At 36.0% G+C, this 22,399-nt stretch overlaps 1 protein-coding gene across 5 annotated transcripts in view; it reads right to left on the bottom strand.

Moving 5' to 3' along the window:
- The window catches only part of Larp4B (La-related protein 4B), a 330,307-nt gene that overhangs the window by 13,254 nt on the left and 294,654 nt on the right, over positions 1 to 22,399 (bottom strand). For all 5 annotated transcript variants that reach the window (XM_069844065.1, XM_069844246.1, XM_069844414.1 and 2 more), the window contains 2 exons: positions 14,748 to 15,059; positions 11,429 to 11,798 (listed from right to left, as the gene is read on the bottom strand). In XM_069844065.1, the coding sequence (XP_069700166.1) occupies positions 11,429 to 11,798; positions 14,748 to 15,059 (682 nt within the window). The remainder of the gene's footprint in view (positions 1 to 11,428; positions 11,799 to 14,747; positions 15,060 to 22,399) is intronic.

The raw sequence follows: 22,399 nt of genomic DNA, 5'->3' as shown, positions 1-22,399 counted from the left end.
CTATCTATCTATCTATCTATCTATCTATCTATCTATCTATCTATCTATCTATCTATCTATCTATCTATCTATCTATCTATCTATCTATCTATCTATCTATCTATCTATCTATCTATCTATCTATCTATCTATCTATCTATCTATCTATCTATCTATCTATCTATCTATCTATCTATCTATCTATCTATCTATCTATCTATCTATCTATCTATCTATCTATCTATCTATCTATCTATCTATCTATCTATCTATCTATCTATCTATCTATCTATCTATCTATCTATCTATCTATCTATCTATCTATCTATCTATCTATCTATCTATCTATCTATCTATCTATCTATCTATCTATCTATCTATCTATCTATCTATCTATCTATCTATCTATCTATCTATCTATCTATCTATCTATCTAATCCCTTCCGCTTGGAAAGACTATTTAAGATGAGTCTTGGGGGTATGTTCTTTAGAAAGAGCTTATTGTATCCTTTATCAAAATCCCATATTTTTAGGCAGTACAGTTGTTGACAAACAAAATTTGATAACACAATCTCAAGAGAAAAAATGGAACTCTCTGCATTCATAATCCACAGTTAATTTCCGATTTACCACGAAAATCGTCTGTAGCTCCATTTAGATTGGCAACAGGCCATGATTGTTTGGCCAAACACCTGCATAGAATTGGAATATATCAGTCCCCTAACTGCCCATTGTGCAACTCAAATCAAGAAATGGATTCGGAACACCTCAAAATCTGTGCTTCAGTGGCTGGCCATGATAATATCTTTGAAAAATATTGGAGTGCAAGAGATCAAATGACTTTACTGTCAAACACCTGGCATTAGAAAACAAGAAAACAACAACAACTTTTCGTTTTGCACTGCTTATTTTGTACACCTATCAGTCCAAACTGAAAATAACTTTTGAAAAATAATAATACAATAAAAATACTCACGTTATGCTAGGAGCTATCAGAGAAATACTTCCTTTCATTTAAGACATCAACATACAGAACTTACTGTATCAAGTCCCATGCATTGCAAAATGAATTCTTCATGTTTCGTTGTTTATTAAATCTCGGGTCACTCAGGTCACTTGTGAGAAGGGAGAACTGTTGAAATAATAAATCTTCACCATTCAAACACAAACAGTGGCTTTGTTTATATGACTCATCTTTATGAGGCCTTACGAAATACAATACTTATTTAGCTGGAGGGGTCTCTCTGCCTTAACTGTTCCAATCTACTTCCTTTCAGTCTTAAATCACTGTGGTTAAGTGAAGGAGCAAATTTCATATTAAATATTAAATAGTAAATCAGTGTGCTCTACATAGTTCAATTAAATTAGTAGACCCTATTGTTAGTGTTACATATTTCACTGTGTTTTATTATAGCTTTAGATGGCTATAAATTGGTTGGATAAAATGCCTGAGTGTACGGTAAGACAGCTTACCTGTCTATGACAAGTTAGAGACTTGGCTGCAAAGAAATGAAGCTCAGTAAAAAGATCAAAGACGTTTTAAAATATGTCTAGCATTTTTGTAGTACAGCATGTAGTTAAAATTATTTTTTGTGTCGTTTTTACTCCATGTTCGAAAATCCGAACAAATCAATACTCCAAACAGGGCTGAATATCAATTAGTTCAGATTAATGATGCTCTACTGTAGTATCAATCCACATGTTACTGCAGTTATCTTCCTTCAAATTCCACACAGTGAAATATCTATACAATGAACATTTTGACAAATCTTTTAGAGAGAAAAAAAAAAAAAAAGCAGTCCTGGTCCATGTCTTCATGAGTGCAATGTTACATAATTTAATTTGTACAAATGTTAGTATTACGAAAATTTCGTTAGAACGAAAATATATATATTTTTTTATCCAATGCCACCAGGTTGTCTTTCGACATTTCTGGTCTTCTCTCCTGGCCGTGGCTTAGTTGTAACCCACTTCTGAGGTTGGGGCACCTGGAAGGCGGAGTTACATTACCCCGATGATGTGATAGGATGATTATGATAATGTGGTGCCAGGAGAGGTCTTAAATCTAAACTTAACCTAAATTCCAGACCATGGACGAACACAGGAATAATCCCCTTTAAGGAAAAATTCCTGTGCTGTAACCAGGAATCGAACCCGGGACCTCATGAACCATAGCCAGAAGCTCTGACCACTAGACCATGAGGCTGGTCAGAGAACGAAAATATAAGAATCTCCTTTCATCAAAATATAACTGAGTGAAGGAATTTATTATATGCATTTCCTTTTGGCTTCGTTTGACTTTTTCGAGGGCTGGACCTGGAATGTGTCTTTTTACTTAGACTTGCTTTGATCCATTGTGAGACAACTGTCCAAGTCCACAGACGCTCAAAACATGTATGGAAACGTTTTTTGCATGACTTTCAACTGGCCAGTAAAAATACGCATAAGAATCCTGACCCTAATAATGTTATTTCACATTTAACACAGAATGAAGTCATAGGTGTGAAAGGCATATAGTCTTAATACATCAAGTACAAATTGTACTAGCTCTAGCAAACCCAGAGTATCCAAATATAATACACAAGGTATGATAGAAGCTAGGTTTTACTGTCTGTCTCATTTGACGCCTTGGCACAGAAGATACAATGTGCCCAGGTAACACTTGAGACAAAATGCTGCACCACATTGTACTGGGTGCACAAATAAAATACGCTAGTTTTTAGTGTTTCATATTTCGCAAAGTTCGTACAATTTTAACCTCTGTTCCTTTCTAAAAGAGAGAGTCCAAGTTTCACAACCATAAGAACCGATAATTAAGTAATTGTTTTATAAATTCTAACTTTCAGTTTTTTTTAAAGACTAGATGATAAAAGCTTCTCAACCGAATATCAGGCATATCTCATATTTATTCTGTCTTTAATTTCCTCCCAAGTGTCATTTATATTTGTTACTGTTGCTCCAACATATTTGAATTTTCTCACCTCTTCAAAGGATAAATTTCAAATTTTTATATACTCCATGTCGTACTATGTTCTGGTCACGAGACAATCATATACTTTGTCTTTTTGGAATTTACTTCCAAACCTATCTCATTACTTGCTTCAAGTACAATTCCCGCGTTTTCCCTAATAGTTTGTGGATTTTCTCCAAACATATTCATATCATCCGCATAAACAAGCAGCTGATGTATGTATGTATCCAATGACTACCCACTTCACTTTATGTGATTCAGGTTCCGAATATTGTGGATAGATGGCAGGACTGTGACCCATTTTCTATTTCCACACCACTTCAGCAGGCCACGCTGTACATGATGTGTATCTGTGGAGTGTTATGTCGTGTTCTAGGGTGAGTATGTGTAAGTGTAGTGTATGAAATGAGTGATGATGAAGAGAGAAGGGGAAACCTGGTGCCGGCACGTAGCCTACTCCTGTTGAATAGCACCAACAGCAATGCCTTCTCTTCACGTGCACTGCGGAGAGATTTTTAAGCAGCTGATGTAAACCATTTAATTCCAAACCCTCTCTGTTATCCTGGACTTTCCTAATGGCATATTCTAGAGCAAAGTTAAAAAGTAAAGGTAATAATGCATCTCCTTGGTTTAGCCCACAGTGAATTGGAAAAGTATCAGACAGAAACTGGCCTATACAGACTCAGCTGTATGTTTCACCGAGACACATTTTCATACTGCATTAATATTCTCAGCAGCTTCTAGTGATAGACAAACTGCATGAACACCTCTTCATCTCTGCACAAGAGCATAAAACCAATTTCGCTACTGAATCTTATCCATTTACAGAACAAAAGGGACAGGACGGCAAATTTATTTTCTGATCAATTAGCAATGCTAACAAATGATAAAATCATTTCGATAATTTTCTTGGCCCTTGTTGTTCTGCTCATATTAGTTTAACATGTTGCTGCAACAGTTGATGGCAGCAAAAGGACTAGACAACTAGTCCATGTTGTCTCCATTGTGTTTTCTTTACATCCATCTGCAACTTACTTTGGCCTGGACATGCGTAATATCATTTCCTCAGGCTTGAGGAGAAATGGAGGGTAGGCCCTGTTTTCACATCGAAAACTTCTTCACGCATTTATTAACACCAACACTAATAACGTAAGAACTAACAAATTATTAATACTCGATACTACAAATTTAAAAGTGAAAACTGAAAACAACATAATAAAAAACATAAAATACTTCTAAGAGTACTGGTATTTCTTACACTTTACTAATATATTCTGCACCTCATTGATTATATCTTATTTAAGAAGTGGGTTCTGTAAGAAATTCCTAGGTTTAACTTGTTTTTCTGGGGAATATCGGATCTTGTCAAATTTAGTTAAGTTAAGAAGTTCACTCATACATCTTATGCATGACAATCATTTTGAGCAGACAATGGCAATACTAACAAAATCTTTTACAATAAGAATGATTTCCTAGAAATTCTTCTTACGTACTGAAGGATCTCTCAATCCCATGACCCGAGTCTCGTAGGGGTGAGGATTATTTACAAATAAAATATTTTTGAATGCTGAAAAAGCGAACACATTTCTGTAGAACGTGAGGCAGAAATGGATGTACCACATGGTACCATAAATTTTGATGTAGTGGAAGTGAACTCCTTAAGAGCTAAAAAGTATAGTCTTTTCCCCGAAAATATCAATCACTCTTGATGCTTCCAAGAATTGTGGACTCTACAATAAATCATGAATAACCTAATAGACAGTTCTGTCTGATACGAAATCAGCAAAACATTTGAATATATTTACGAAGAGTTTCCAGTCTTATAATCAGAAATATGAAACTACCAACGACCATGCACTTGGTAGTCTAGTAAATAAAATAAGAACAATCTTTATTATAATACTATGATTTTGTTCAAGTCTGTATCACAAACTAAATGAAAAACAAAATCGAAGAAAGATTTAAATGTTTTGTTTGCAAATATAAGACGCTAATTGAAATTGCACATATACATTTTTTTAAGCCTTCCATAACCACAAACAGGCTAACTTCAATATTAAAATGAAGTTGGTCTGCAATATTTTAACATTTATTTATTTTAAAATTTTATTCCATATTTCTTGCGCACTTACATTTCTTCAAAATCCATCTACTGTAACCAGACTCTGTTCCAACACCACAATTGCCACCACCAACACCACCACCACCACTGCCACCATCCCCACAGTTCATGCCACCCCCCACTCCACTACTACTACTATTACCTTAAGTATCTTGTATCTTGCTCTCCCACAATTAACAAGCTTTAGACTACCTTCAGTAATTACAAGAACTAACGTGAAATAATGAAAAAGCAAAATTACAATGATCCAGCTTTTTAACATCAATATAAATTTCAAATCTAACATTATGTTTTGCAGAGCAATTTTTTTAGGAAATTATGATAGGGGAAGTGTGAACAGTGATGATGAAATAGTCTTTGATGGTTGAACTGTTTCCATGCTCGTTATTGGACTCAGGGTGCTTGGGTTCAGGCCTGGACATGGGTGATGGTTTTTTAAAAGGGATCAACGACTGTAGCATGGTCCTCTTCAGGAGGAGAGTGAAGCAATGCGTGTATAAAAATGTTATTCTTGAACGAGAAAACTCCCATTAAAATTTACAGACCATTTCCAAGCCATATTAAAATTTAACTCTGCTAGATGTTATTCTCAACTACCATTCCATGTTTAAAAAAAAATAATAATTATACAGAGTGGGCCATAGTCACCATAACCCTACGAACTGCATAAATAAATACAGTAGAACCCCGATTATCCGTCACTCTATTAACCGATTGGCGGATTATCCAACTGTCTATTTCTCGCTATTTTTTTTTCTTCAGAAATAAACAACTTATATGAAGTAGCCTACTGTTTTGTACATCATATTAGTAGATTCTACATATGTTTTTGCTACAGAGTGTTATTACAAGCGTTTATCGTTACAGAGCATTGTCTACTGTTCGAATTGCCGTTCTATAATATAACTTGTATATAAAATGTCTTCCACAGGTCTTAATAGAAAACATGTTGTGCTAAGAATCGAGAAAGAAATGGAAATAATTGAATGGTTTGAGAAAGAGTATCTGTGGTTCATCTCGCATCAGAATACGAGACTGGAGTTACAATTACGCGATTTAATAAAAAAAAACAAGGATAAAGTGTAAAAAAGTATGTAAATCTACAACATGAGACCTCCTTTATTCTTATCTTTCCAGAGACAGTCATTAAAAAGGGCTTCCTTGCTCCTTAAAAACCCATAGTTGACAATCAGACTTAAATCAGTGAACTTCTGATCCACTACCTAGCGAGTTAAATAAAGACCATGGATAAAATTACAAAATCTTTCATGGTACAGATTATCCTATTTTTTTTGGTCAACCGTTCAGTCCATCCCCTTCATTACCACGGATAATAGAGGTTCTACTGTATTAGCATTAATGTAACTAATAAATACTTGGAACATCATGTGGTAACATTTAGCATGTTATGACAACAATAAAGTGCTTAGCAGCAAGTGTGTGGATCCACAAAAGACTGCACACTCGGCAGATAATCGGACAAATGACACAGTTCCAACCAAGATTTCGAAAGCCACTTCTAAGAAAACCAAAGTAACATGGGAGAAACAAGTATATGATTCTAGAAGTATGAAACAATCCTCAAAGTGGTAGACAAATCAATAGACTAAACTCATGTGGTGGAGTTGCCAAATCTATCAAATGGTCACTATGTCACTGACACGAAAGATAGCATCAGGACTTTGAGTCCACAGCCAACATTGCGTCACCACACGAAAGACTTGCTGGTGAAGCTAATTTGACCGGTTTTCGTCAACGAACTTAGTGATACAGATATGAAAGTAGTAAAGTATAGTAGAACCCCGATTTTCCGTCACCCTATTAACCGACTGGTGCATTATCCGACTGTCTTTCTCTCTATTGTTCTTTTTTATATTTGTTGCAAAAAATATGAAGTAGCCTACTGTACATCATATTAGTACGATCTTTTTATGGGATATTGTTTTTACCCTTGCACAGTGGTCTACTCTTTGAGTGGTCGTACCATCTACGAGTAACTTTTATGCAAAATGTCTTCAACAGGTGTCAAAAGTAGTAAACATGTTGTGCTACAGAAAGAAGTGCAAGTAACTGAGTGGTTTGGAAAAAGAGAAACTACGGTTCATCTCGCATCAAAATACGAGATAAGAATTACAACTGTGCGCAATTTAATGAAAACCAATGTAAAGTGTATAAAGTATGTAAATCTACAACATGAGACCTCTACTATTCCTGTCTTTTCACAGACAGCCATTATAAGGAGTTTTCATTGGCCATTAAAAACCCATAATTGAAAATCAGACTCAAATTAGTTAACTTCTGATCCATTACCTAGCTTACTGAAACAAAAAACCACGGAGGCAGTTACGAAACTCTATTATGCATTTAATTTATGAAAACCTTTTATGATATGGATTATCCGATTTTTTCGATTAACCGTTCACTCTACCCCCTTCATTACCACAGATAATAGAGGTTCTACTGTATGTTCCTTATTGCTTCAACAGTTTCCTATAGTTTTATGTTGAGGAAATGTCATCTTTACAGATGAGTATGTGTAAAAGCACTTTTCGTTTTCTGGGCAAAGGAAAATGCATACCGTACTTAACAATGGAGTTGGAACATAATCAACTAAGTGTTATGTTGTGGACAGGTGTCGCTGCAAATTATATGAGTGGGCATGTTGTTTTGAAGGGCCTGTTAACTGAACAACCTATCTGAAAATGGTTATGGACTCAACACCAAGGCATGCCAATCCATTTCACACTAACTGTTCGTGACTTCCTAATCAACAACTTCCCAAGAAGGTGGACTAGACATCATATCCAACATTACCACCATCATTACCATGGCCTCCACGAAGCCCTGATTTCACCACACCAAACAACAGCCTGTGGAGATAAATCAAAGAGATGGTGGCTGCAAATTGCTACGAAAGTAATGCCGAATTATGCGAGCAGCTGTGACAGCTATTTTCACACCAGCGACGTAATGCAAAATGTCGCAGATGACCTGGAGGCATAGTCAACTCTGCAGGAACAATGACAGAGCTCACAAAGACTCGTTAGATCAATAAGTATACGGGTAACATATGGCCCATCCTGTACATTGAAGGTGTTTCATCTTAGAATTGGATTTTAACTCTGTCAAGCTTAGCAGGATTCCAGAAAGGTCTCAGTTGACCATATCTGGAACTATTACATATCAACGAATGTGAAAAACACGAAAGATACATATACTGTACCTAAGAGCAGGTGGTCTAAATATTTACTTTGGATATTTTATTACTCACTGTTATGCCTAGCTACACTGATGGAATATCTATTAACTGAAATAATTTTATTACTAGCATACAAAAAATAATTTAGGCCCTCATTCAATGTAAGCAAAATACATATGGTCTTACTAATAAAAACCCTATATAGTATATATATTATATTTATACAATGAGTAGCTCGTTTATACGTGTGTAAATTCCTTACTAATAATCACTACATACGTCGTGTATAACAGTATAACTGTTACACAACTACGTCATAGTTTCGTCATTACTTCGTTACGAAAGGTAATAGAATCAGGACCTGATAGAATATCTGAGGTTCTCTATTGCATCCAGTAGAGCGCTCTAGTGTGGCGTGTTAAATATCGATAGTACAACTGGCTCTAATCGATTACCACACTACATTTTGGTCAAAGAGTACAAGCTACAGCAATATTATTCTAATAATTCTATGACCTTTGTTTTGTTCTTCTGTGGTTACAAGGAATCATCATCATAAAATGACAGTCCATACGAACAGCTGTTAGAGGGGCGGCCATTTTTTCGCTATATACAACGATTAAACAAGGGGTTTCGTGTATATAACTACTGCAAAGCAATTCCCATTGTATAGTTACAGCCTGTTTATACATCCATAGCTTATTCACAGTTTATTAGTAACGTTTTCTGTCTCAACTCTGCATAAGTCTCGTATAAAAACTATTAGTAAGACTGATCGTGTTTATAACCCTCAAAGCTGGGGATGGTAGAGTAGAAAACATTATAGCCTCCAGAACTACGATGAAAATACGTATTTTGTTCAAAGTTCAGTCAAAACTTATCTGCGGTGAAAGTTATAATTAATTCGACATTCATAGCTAAAGAATACAACAACCACTCCCCTTTGATTAATGAAATAATCTCTAACCCAAATAACATCTTATACAAAATCAATACTTCGTAACATGATCGACTATATGCACCAGCAAGTTTCTGTCCCACTCACCACTCTACATCTCTGTAAGTTCAGTTGAATATTACATTCTTCTTGTCACATATCTTCATGTACTATTCAACATGACTGTCACGTACACAACAATATGTAACATATGTAATCTTTGTATAAATATTTTAATACTTGACCACTATGTAAGGGTTTCATTGTTTTAATTTGTATGTAAAGATTATTGTAAGAATGTGTTCTCATATATACACCTAAGACCTGAAGATGCTTGAATGAGCGAAAATGTTTGTCATATAAATTATAACATTCATTACAGATAAGTTTTGACCGAACTTTAAACTAAATACGTATATATACATAACTTTCAGATCAAACATGTCACAAAAAATTGCGATGAAAATGTTTTGTGGCATGTTCTGCATCTAGCAGTTGCTTTTCCGCAAATTTATTCTTGAAGAATACTTCTTGTAATGCTCTCTGAATCTTTAGGATCAGAAGTGATTCTAGCTCTGATGTGTTCAATGTAGGCCTAAATATTTCTCACAACACTGAGGACTCTTTCCATAGGAGTCACTGTAACTGCTGCAAACACAACTAACATTTTATACTTTATTTGTATGCTTTCATGCACGAGACCTGAAATTTTGGCCCAATTTGATCTATTCTAGATCAATTTATAATATATTCAGTAAAAGTATTGCACTCATAAGCTGCAAATTCATCTTGAAGTCTGTCACATTCATCTTCATTAAGCGAATTTGGGAATTTTTAAATAAAATATTCAAGAAACAAATATGAAACTATGTTTTTCAATGTGGTGTATCTACAACTTCTGCACCCTTAAGAAATTCAATCTCAATTGCATACTTCTTTACACATTTTCTTCTCTTCTTTTTCAGAAGAAACAAATAATGTACATAATTTGTACTCTCAGTCCTTTCTTGCTTATTATGTGAAAAGCCTCTTTTAAAACAAATCTGAATTTAAGAAAAAAATAATTAGTCCTCTAAATATTCTTTAAAAAGAGATTTTACAGAATAAGCATTATTAATGATTTAAATACAATATTACTTGTTTTAATGTCGACATGCTAAGACCTTTCCATATACAACAGGGATCTCTCTATGGAGAGTTGTAAAGTGTTATGTTTTCTCAATGCTGCTGTGTAGGGAAAATGGTTAGATTCTTTAAGACAACATGAATGGCTAATACTTTTGAGATGTGGATGTATTAGGGAAAGCTGAAGATATTAGGGATAATGAGAATTACAAATGAAGATGCAAACTATTAATCCAGTGAAACACAGAAAATCTGCATACTTTGGTCACATCTCGCAGCATTAAATACCAGGTCTTTCAGCTTGTTACATACGGCCAGGTAAAAGGGAAAATATGACACTGGAAGAAATGAAGTTACACAACACAGAACTGCACGCATTGTATTCTTCACCTGACATAATTAGGAACATTAAATCCAGACGTTTGAGATGTGCAGGGCATATAGCACGTATGGGCAAATCCAGAAATGCATATAGAGTGTTAGTTGGGAGACCGGAGGGGAAAAGACCTTTGGGGAGGCCGAGACGTAGATGGGAGGATAATATTAAAATGGATTTGAGGGAGGTGGGATATGATGATAGAGACTGGATTAATCTTGCACAGGATAGGGACCAATGGCGGGCATATGTGAGGGCGGCAATGAACCTTCGGGTTCCTTAAAAGCCATTTGTAAGTATGTAAGTAAGGAAGAAATAAATTCTCCTGACTTGGAACCTGAGACCATTTGGCGTTGTAAATAACACTACAATGAAACATACGACTCAAACTTCTTTGTGGTGATCGCAGACTAAGAAGAATAGCTGTAATGTCTGCTGTGGTTCTTTACTCAATGTGTGAGTTATATGAGGTTACAGCAGTAATGAGTAATAAAATATCCAAATCTTAACATCTATGGACACCCTGTATAAACACACAAATACATACATAAAACTCTTACCGAGGCAGAATTTAGGCTGCTTACAACATTTTCGAACAAAAGTAAGGATATTTAGGTTTTAAAATCAAAATATAACCCATGCAGAAAGAAAAAGAAAATCACGGAACTAGTACATGTGGATAGAGTTTAATAATGGAGAGAAACATGCGATAGGCTCACCGTTGCAGAGCATACGTCAGTCGGAGGTGGGTTGACAGGAGCTGCAGTCGGAGTGGTGAGGGTGGCCGTGGTGGCAGTGCCAGTGCTGTTTGTAGTGGCCACAACTGTGCGGGTCGGAACCGGTGCCACATCAGTCACCACCACTGCACTGGTCATTGTGGCAGCGTTGGTCGTGGTGGGCACGGGTTTGCTGAGCGAGGCAACTGTGTTTGCTGCAGTCTGCTGCTGTTGCTGCTGCTGCTGCTTGCTGGTGACGGTCTCACCAGTTTTACAGCTGACACTCCCGCTCCCACTGGCTACTTCGCCATTCAGCAGAATGTCATCAGTCTTAGTAGATTTGTCAGCCATACATTTGACAACAGGAACTGTCCTGTAAGTACAGTACACAAAGCCATTAGCTTTCATCAAATTAATACAGTGAAACCTGTTCAAATCAGAACCTGAATAATCCGGAATCCTATTTTGAAACAATTTATTGGTCCCAGCGAAATTCGTATGTTGTTGTTTTCTAATGCCAGGCGTTTGACAAAGTCATTTGACCTCTTGCACTCCAATATTTTTCAAAGATATTATCATGACCAGCCACTGAAGCACAGATTTTGAGGTGTTCCGAATCCATTTCTTGGTTTGAGTTGCACAATGGGCAGTTAGGGGACTGATATATTCCAATTCTATGCAGGTGTATGGCCAAACAATCATGGCCTGTTGCCAATCTAAATGCACCTACAGACGATTTTCGTGGTAAATCGGGAATTAACAGTGGATTATGATGCAGAGAGTTCCATTTTTCCCCTTGTGATTGTATTATCAAATTTTGTTTGTTGAAGTCTAAGTATGTAGATTTAATAAATCTTTTCACAGAGTAATACGTAGATTTAGTAACAGGTCTGTAAGTAGCAGTGCTGCCCTTCTTTGCTAAAGCATCCACATTCTCGTTTCCCAGGATTCCACAATGGGATGGTATCCATTGGAATACAATTCTTTTATTGAGTGATATTAATTGAGAGAGCATTTTAGTTATTTCTGCTGTTTGAGATGAAGGTGTGTGTTTAGAGACTATTGATAGAATAGCTGCTTTGAAGTCTGACAATATAACTGCATTTTTAAATTTATTGGTGTGGCATAGAAGATTCCTGAGACTTTCACTTATTGCAACGATTTCTCCATCAAAACTTGTTGTTCCATATCCAAGAGATCTATAAAGTGAGAAGAGACAGCACGTAACACCTGCACCGGCACCTTGTTCTCTGGAGACCAAGGATCCGTCGGTGTATAAATGAAGCCAATTTTATGGAGGGTACCTACTATTAATTGTCTCTAAAGACAATTGTTTCATTATTTCAGTGTTTACTTCTGATTTTAGTATTTCTTTTATTAAATTTAGATTATATTCTATATTTAATAGAGTTAAAGGGTTTGGTTTAATTTGTAAGTTTTCTTTTAAATTCGGGATATTGATTTTCTGTTTTAATTCTTGAACCATGGATATGAAACTTTTTTGAGTTTTCAATCTACAGAGAGGACTGTATGAATGCCAATTGTTTCCTGGTAACCTGGTAAGTTTTTCATACTGAATCAGTGCTTTTTCTTCTATTGTCATTTTGATGCTGTTAATATTAGTGAGGAATCTCATAGAATCTATTGGAGTTGTTCTGATTCCACCAGTGATGAGCCTGAGAGCTTGGTTTTCGTATGTATTATGTGTAATTTTTCCTGGATAAAATGGAAACTGTCTGCTAATGTTCAAAACAAGAATAATATTTTGAACACACTACTTTAATGTAAACTATATTTTGAAACAGTGTGTGCTTTCAAGGAATGTACGAAATTGTAGGTCACTAACATAAAAAGTTTCTTTGCAAAATTTTAGAGGATGCCAGGGCATGTTGGCCTGGTGGTCATAAATTTTATTACCCTGTTCACTAGGCAGACGAGTTCCTTCAAAGATTTTCAATGCTTCACACCCATAGGCTTATAATGTCGCAGCTGGGCAGAACGAATGTGCAGTGATTTCGTGATAAAAAAAAAGTTGTGTAAAATGTGCACTATCATTAAGTGATGTCCAAAAAAGCGCGAAAAATATGCGAGTAAATATCGCAGCAACACTAGGGGTTAGCCATGGTACTTGCTACAAAATTCTGTCTGACGACCTCAACACGTCTCATGTTACCCAGAACAGTGTGCCACGAATCCTGTCGCAAGACCAACGTGATGATTGCATGACGATTTGTGGTGACCTCATCAGTAGTGCTGACGATGATCCGACGTTTCTCAACTGGATAATAACTGGAGACGAAACTTGGTGTTTCCTTTATGATCCGCAACTGAAACGACAATCTGCCACCTGGAAAACGCCGTTATCATCACGACAGAAAAAACCGCGACAAGACAGGTCAAAAGGCAAGGTGATGCTTGAACTGTTTTTTGATTCAAATGGAATTGTTCACATGGAATTCATCCCAGAAGGTGCAACTGTCAACAAAACCCACTACAAAGAGATCCTTGGCCGTTTACGAGATTCAATTCGCTGTAAGCGACCTGAGCTATGGCGTACAAAGAATTGGCTGTTGCTACATAACAACGCCCCTGCACATCGCTCTGTCCTTGTCCAAAAGGAACTTGCAAGACAACAGGTGACAGTTCTTCCACACCCTCCGTACTCACCTGATCTCGCACCATGCGATTTTTTTCTCTTTCATCGCATGAAAGCAACCCTACGTGGGCGTAGATTTCATTCTTCCGAAGAGGTCATGACTGCCACAACAGAAGCCATACGGGACCTTCCTGCCAACATCTTTCAACGGTGCTTCCAGCATCTATACCAACGTTGGCAAACGTGCATAACAGCCAACGGAGACTATTTTGAGGGAGGATGTGGTTCTGTTATGTGGCATCTTGTGATACATCCAGATTCTTGTGGGAGCCTACCCTCCAGGCGTCAAGTCTTAGAACTTAATGACTACCACGTATAATTTACAGTCCTAATCCAAAAGATTTGATGTCAAAGCTGGACGTTTTCGTAAATGTTTTTGATTCATCAAAGAGTCTTCTAGGTTACACAGGATGCATTTTGGTGAACCAAAAATTTCAATTTTAAACAGTAATTATATTGGGCAACCTCCCTCCCAATAAAGGCCACCTCCCAGATGTGGACAAATTGTTACATCCTTTTAATGTCCATAAACTAGAGATTTCACTGTATATAGGAAATGATGGATCGAAGTTTCACTGTACTGGAAACAAATATCCGGGCTTTTAATTGTGTGTTTAGTTGAGTAAAGGAGACATGTGTGATGTAAACATATGTGAATGAACTTACTTATCTGGAGAAGAGGGTGGAGTTTGCGAGACGGTGTCACTGCCCATCCCCACATCTTTCACTTCTTTGTCACACGAAGGCGCTGGGGAGTGAGACTGAACAGGGAGCAAAACTTGACTAGTCTGCTGTTGCTGCTGAGGCGGTGGAGGTGGTGGGGGTTGCTGTGCCTTAATCTCAGGAACGGAGGCTGGCTTGGGGACAGGAGATGCTGGCGAAGCTGCACGAGGGGACGTGCACACCGCTCCACCATTGTCCTTCTCTTTTGTGCTTGTGCTCTTGGGTTTGGCAGTGCCTTTTACAACATCTGACAATCTACAAACGTACAAAACATATTTCTTTATGTTACACACAGAGAAAATTAAATCGAAACTAACGTATTTTCAGTATGGAATTCCTAACATGGGAATAAATTAATTTAGACTGCCAGTCAGGTCAAAATATGTCTAAATCATAGATGTTATAATATTTACTAGGGGTTATATTGGTGCTTCTGTCTTTCCCAAAGAGGAATATTCGATTTAAACAATTTGTTCCACTGAAGTTTAACAAAATGGAGTCATACTGTGTTTTTTTATACATCACTAGCTCACATAAAGATTAACATGAGTCCCAAGATTCCTTGCAAGAACGCAATTCTTATCGAGTGTCCTTTTTAAATGCTTCTACTCCCATTTCCCCATTCATTCACTAGTTTTTATACAGGGACATCATTTTATTTTTACTTCAATTTTTATTGTACCTGAGTTTTTGAATGTACTTCACTCCCACCCCTTCTACTAATGAAGTTCAACCGCCCTCCACACAGATCCAAGACCGCATACACAGTCATAGTAGCCTTACAGTCATAGTAAACAGTGCGTTCCAAAAATATGTTCGCATTTTCCAGTGACGAATGAGCTTTCAATATTGAATCATTTTGGCACAGATACTGTCGTCCATTTGCCTACGTCGCATGCCGGTTTCCCCCCACCAGCTTTTATTCGCCAGCTAGTGGCTGGGCTGTCTTAGCTCTTTTCTGAGAACATTAATTTCTGTTAGGAATTGGACGTCTACGTAATATTATACAATTGTTTAAAATAACTTAAATAAAAAGGCCTCGTTAAGTAATTAACTATCACATGATTTCCTCCCTTTCTACGACCGTACGACATTACTTGGACGGACAGTAGATAGCATGTCTGAGTAATTTTATCTTTTCGGATCGGGCAGAAGTGAAGATTGAATTTACAGTACGTAAGGTACTCTTTTATAGAGTAGGTACAGAATTATTTCAACATGAGTTACTAGAACGAAGGACGAAACTGGTAATTGGGATTAGGTACAATAGTCTATAGTGCGATAATATGCACATTAGAACTGAAGCCTGTATCGAAATGAACGGCCACCATTTTAAAAAATGTGTTTAAATATCTATATTATGATTATTTTTCAATTTAACTTCATTCTCTATATTGTACGCTAATGTGCTGTAGACAGTATAATATACACTGCATAATCAATACGTCTACATGGACGGCTTGGTTCGTGAGTAAAAACTTATCGTTAATACTGTACTGTATTTTGATTAAACAAAAACCTAATGAAAATAATCAAACTCAAAAGCGCGATATTTTCTAGTTTACGTAAATGGATGAACTACTTTTCTTCCCTCCTATACCTAGTAAAGTGATTTGTTTGTATATTACGCCAGTATCATGAACTCCAGTTGTGGAAGGGGATAGCAAACGGCGTTGATCCAGAGGTATAGGCAAGTTAATATTAAAAATGTTAGTAAAAATAAAATGATGTCCCTGTACAAGAATACTACTTGCAGCTATACACATACCAGCATTCAAATACAATGACAGTTCTAAAAAGCTACTGCCATAAGGGAAATATATGAGGGCGATCCCAGAAGTAATGCACACTGCACATGCAATCCCATATCCACGGAAATACGTGGTTGCTATTTATGAGGTCTGATCAAAAAGTTTCAAGACGTGGTCACTCCTGGAAAAACCGGATGCGCTAGCTACCTGCTACTGCTAGCAGTTGAGGGAGAGGGGTTTCCTAAAGCCGCATTCCCAACTGCAACCCCCTGGGACAAACAGATAAGTTGCAAACCTTTTGTTAGCGTCAGTGAGTCACAAAGCTGTTGTCACATGTGATAAGAACTGAAAAATCTCAACAAAACGAACTGAAACTTTTTGACACATATTATAACTGGTGATGAGATATGGTGTATGGATATGATCCAGAAACAAGGGTTCAATCCTCACAATGGAAGTCGCCAAATTCTCCTCGGCCCAAGAAAGTGAGACAAGTGAAGAAGAATGGATAGAACAGAGAAAAATTCTTCTGGCACCTGGACTCGAACATGGGTTTTATAATCTTTTCGCTGTAAGAAAAATCCTAATATAAACAACAGCATGTGACTGAAGTGAGGCTTCATTGGCCACTGTTTGGTGCCATAGATTCTCAGTACGTGTTCCCGCCTACTGTTGTACATTCTGTTTCATGTTATACATTTCCAGTTACTCGTCAAGTAGACCTAACCTCACTACTAAGTATTCGTTTACTTAGGAAACATTTATTTTATAATTACTGTAATTAAAACTCACTTGACTTATTATATACATTTAAGACTATTTCTATTTCTCCATTTTTGAGAGAGTTTCCACTCTTATGTTTAATAACCACACACACCGAGGATACAGAAGCCATACTTCAGTACCACGTGCTTACGTGAACAACTACGAGCTCAAGTGACGCCAGCTTGTTACAAGAACAGACTACCTCGGTGTTACTGTTGGTATTCATCCGCGTTCATAGTACGTAACAAAATATAAAAGTAGCTTTTCTTTTACATATCGCTTCACATATGAGTGAAGTTATATGTTTCATTGTATTTAACAACTAGAATTCAATTTTTTATTTTCAAATAATACAAGATGATAGTTTCCATATACGGACTATATTTTGCTGCGTCGTGTGAGTGTTTCGACTGTGAGCCAATCACGGGTATGAAGCCACGTGCTTGTGTTTACATTAGGATTTTTCTTACAGCGAGAACAGTATAGCTCTACGTGCTAACACTTTATCCACTAAGCCACACCGGATTCCAGTTCCGATGCCACATTGAATCCCCTCAGTTTAAGTTCTATCTCTCAGTTTTCCCTTTGGTAGCATGTAGAGCTGAAAACCCAGGTTCAAGTCCCAGTGCAGGAGAGAATTTTTCTCTTCTATCCATCCATCATACGGTAACACAGAATTCCTGCACGAAAATGTCATATGTACTTCGGTAAATAATAATAATAATAATAATAATAATAATAATAATAATAATAATGACAAGTGAAGTCAAATGTCAAAACAGTGCTGAATATTTTCTTTGACATTAGATGTGTGGTACACTAGGAATTTGTTCCCAGGGGCCAAACAATTAAATAAGACTTGTACAAAGAAGTTTGAATACTTTTACTTTATTGTGTGCCTTTACCATGAACATATGAAAGAACTGAGTACTTACTTTTGTGTACTTCCATTCATTATAGCAGTATTTCTTTCTTTTACATTATAGCTTATTCAAAGTCAGAAAACCTGGGTTCAAAACATCACAGCGAGAATATAGTTTTTCCATATCCTTCTCCCCTGGTAAAATATGCTAGCCAATGAATCCAAGGGCCACTAGTTCAAACTTGACAGTGATAAAAATCCTAGCATGACTTTCTTCAGACAAGAAGTGAATTTAGATATATAAACAATTCAATCTCTGACCAGAATTTCCATGTACACAATTTATCAACTGATTCTTGGCCATTTCAAAATTCAACTTTGTTAGCCCTCAGTCCTTACCTTTCATTGTATCATAGTAAGGAATCGTTTCGTAAGTCACAATGAAGTTAATGATGAAACAGAAAATTATTATTCTTTACAAATTTCTCCGACTATTTTGATAAGTATAATTGAATCTATATGAGGGAGGAATATATAAAAACTACCATAGAGACATTTCATTTACCGGTTGTAATTTTAACTGGTGATTCACATACATCTCTGATGTAGTCAAATATCAAAACAGGCTGTTCACAAATTATACCGAATGTGTTTCAGGTTTAAGACACTGAAAGAATTTGCAAAGATAGGACTGATGAAACTTTGTATTTGGAATTGTAAAACTTCATAGACATAGAATTACTAGAAGAAACAGGCCTACTGTAAAATTTGATCAAAAGTAACAAAAAAGATAAAATGGACGCATTTGAGTAGCAAAATACAAAATCCAGGTAATGAACTAATAAATATTTGGGATATATTTTAACCTAGACACACTGATTTATTGATGCTTTGAGGAACGTTAATGGATGTCACCCTCTCCACAAGTCTCATATATTAATATTAATTATTTAAGCACAATTGGTAGTACCAATGTACAAAAATTGTCAAAAAATAAACAAATAAAAAAAATAAATAAATAAAAAATAAACCAGACGATATCCAAAAAATGAAAATATTTATTTTATCAAAATCAATGATCACAAATCTTAATGCAATTTCTTAAAAAAAATTTTTTATATAAATATCACTGAAAACCTAAACATTCAAGATCATGCAGAAAGTACTGCAATTGGTTATGAGATACATTTAATACTGAATTTCCAGGTCTCAATAATTATTCCCACTACAAAAGCAGAAATTCTGTTATAAATACAAAGAATTTCCTTCAGATATGATGGAATCCCATTAAGTTCTAAAAGCATGCCCTGAAACAATTTTTCCTCTTTTAATCCATTTATGTAATTTTTCAACACACTGTGAATATAGATTAATATTCTGAAGTCACTCATCTGAAGCTAAACATTTTTGTTTTACGGAGAAAAAAAAAAAAAAAAGAACCATAATGACAGGTTTCTATAAAAGGACAGTATGTAAAAAGATTTCCAAAATTTAGAAATCTTGATCTTACCTTGAAAGTGGCCTACATTCTTTCCATATGTTTTATGTTAAAAATCAAGATTTTTAAACAATAATAGAACATTTATAATTTCAATACAAGACAAAAATATCTTCATCTACCCTTTAGTCTCAACTATTAGAAAAAGAGTTCACTATTAATGTATTACAGTGTTCAATGCACTGCCTAATAAAATTATCTTAAAGTTCTGAAGATCCAAAAGAAAAAGTTTAAAACAAAATTAACAAAATTTCTCGATAAGTGAACTTTCTACTCAACTGAACTGTACACATTCGTATTGTATTGTATTTATTTACATTCCATGGTATTCGTACATTGCTTTACAGCTAGAATATGGAACATGTCAAAAGAAAAAAAAATCTTAATAGTACTATAAAGTCTTAATTAAAGTCACAGTCTAGTTGAAATATATACAGAAGAGTTTTACAATATAGTCTACTAGTACAACACAAAGTTTTAGTATCAAATTTAATAGAACACAGAAATATTCATGAAGCATGAATGCCATGAATTCACCTACAGAATAGAAGGCGTAGAAAATTAGGCACTCCTTAAATTTGGCCCTAAATAATCTTATGTTTTGAATTTCGTTTTTTATATCCATATGTAGGCTATTAAAATTTTTAGTGCCATATAACACACTCCTTTTTGATAGCACAATAGACTTGCCGATGAGTATGAAAATAATTTTTTAAACACGTATTAATGCTATGAACTGTTGAATTAGTTACAAAGTTTTCACGATTACATACAAGGAAGATTATTGGTGAAAAAATATACTGACACGCCATGGCATTATTTGTAGTTTTTTAAAAATAGTCCTACACGATTCCCTAGATTTGGCACCTACTATTATATTAATCTGTTTACTTTGTACTAATAATTATGTGTAACTTCTGACTTGTTCCATAGCTCAACACTACAATGCTGTAAGATCTATAAAATACAATAAATTAAATGAAAACGAAAAAGTGAAGTTGCAGAGGTTAATGAACATAGGTTTTTGTTAATAAACATAAAAGAATGTGCGGAAACGAGTTGGAAGTGAAGACGAAAAGCAAAATCAATTAAAACTTTGTGGTGTGAACAAACTCACGAGAATATACTTCAGAAATTACATGTTTCCCATCAACAGGCTAACAATTTTCAAGATCGTGAAAGATCCCAACAGACATAAACTGAACCAATTAACAACAAAGGACTAAAACATACAATGTTAATTTTATACAAGATTTGTGCGTGCAATTATTTCTTAGTTTTACTGTTGACCCCGTTGTCCTCCTCCAATCCTGAGACCTGGAAAAATCGAGGTTAGTTGTCACTCAAATTCTAGGGGATGTACCAGTCATTAATGATAGTTGGAGATGAGTTTACACTTAGTTACGAAAATACGCGTTCCATAGAGACAATAGTAAGCATGCCGTACATTGTCACAATGATCATGGTCAATTACATCTCCAGAATATATACACCATATCCCAGACGGAATGTAAAATAATTCAGTATAATGTATTTTGTGTTAACTTATTTCGATGTGGCTGAATACACGTGTCTGAAATCTAATAGTTGGGAGAATTTTACATGGAGAGAGGCATGCCGAATCTTGTGCTGTTCTAATAATAATCCGTGGTGCTACAGCCCGTGAAGGGCCTAGACCGACCAGCCGGCTGCTGGTCTCACGCCCACATGCCAGAGCAGAGGTGGACGATCATCCAACCAGAATGGAAGTATCGTGTGGTTAGCACGATGATCTCCCCAGCTGTTATAGCTGGCATTCGCAACTGGATTTCGCCACCTATCGTAGCTCCCCAAATGCATCACGATGCTGGGTGGGCACCAGTCCCATACACTGGCCAAAATTTCATGAGAAAATTTCTTCCCCCATGAGGACTCGAACCAGTGTGCATTCCATAACGCAAGTCCTAGGCAGAATGCCTTAGACTACGACGCCACAGCGCGGGATCTTGTGCTGTTCTAATATATTTATTTCACATTAAGCATAAATTTAGTACGAAAATAAAAAAAGAATTGCTGAGGTTACCCTTGTTATGGATTCCATGAACTGTACTACAGCTGCAAGATAAGTGTGTTCATGTTTTATGTTCATGTGACCACTGAACTCAAAATAAAACCCAGGAAATCTCTGCAATAAGGATAAGGTTTTTTTTTTTCCAGTTGGATAAGCACAAAAAACAAAATACAGTACACATAAAAAATACTTACAAATTCCATCCAGTTACATTTTCCCAGTTTTAGCTACAACAGGGGAACAATAACATACTACACAGTAGTGGTATTGTAAGTTTCAATTTATACAGGCTATGCTGCGATGCCCAGGTGGTGCTGTGTGCAAAAATCCGATGTAACAGTCAAGGTTAGTACATAGAACAGCAAGATGTTTAAATATTTCTCCCGTCAATTTCTATCTGACCACTAGACTTCATAGACTAGATGTAACAGAGTTAAATCTACGTATTTTAACACAAACTACATTATCCTGAAATATTTTTACATTCCTTCTAGCACATCTGGTATAGCAGTAGTTAGTAAGTGCTGTTTTCAACCAAATACAGCCCTCTCTTAATCGTACTTTAAGATGGTCACCACATTCCAAGCAGGAAAAGTGTGCCAGTCACCAATGGAGGGTACTTGACTGCATAATTCCCCAAATGTTCCCATTTACAAATGGTGCACTGAA

This window comes from Periplaneta americana, chromosome 1, assembly GCF_040183065.1.
Source record: "Periplaneta americana isolate PAMFEO1 chromosome 1, P.americana_PAMFEO1_priV1, whole genome shotgun sequence".
Classification (NCBI taxonomy): Eukaryota; Metazoa; Arthropoda; class Insecta; order Blattodea; family Blattidae; genus Periplaneta; species Periplaneta americana.
The sequence above is the reverse complement of the archived record's forward strand: the minus strand, read 5'-3'. Positions and strand labels throughout refer to the sequence as shown.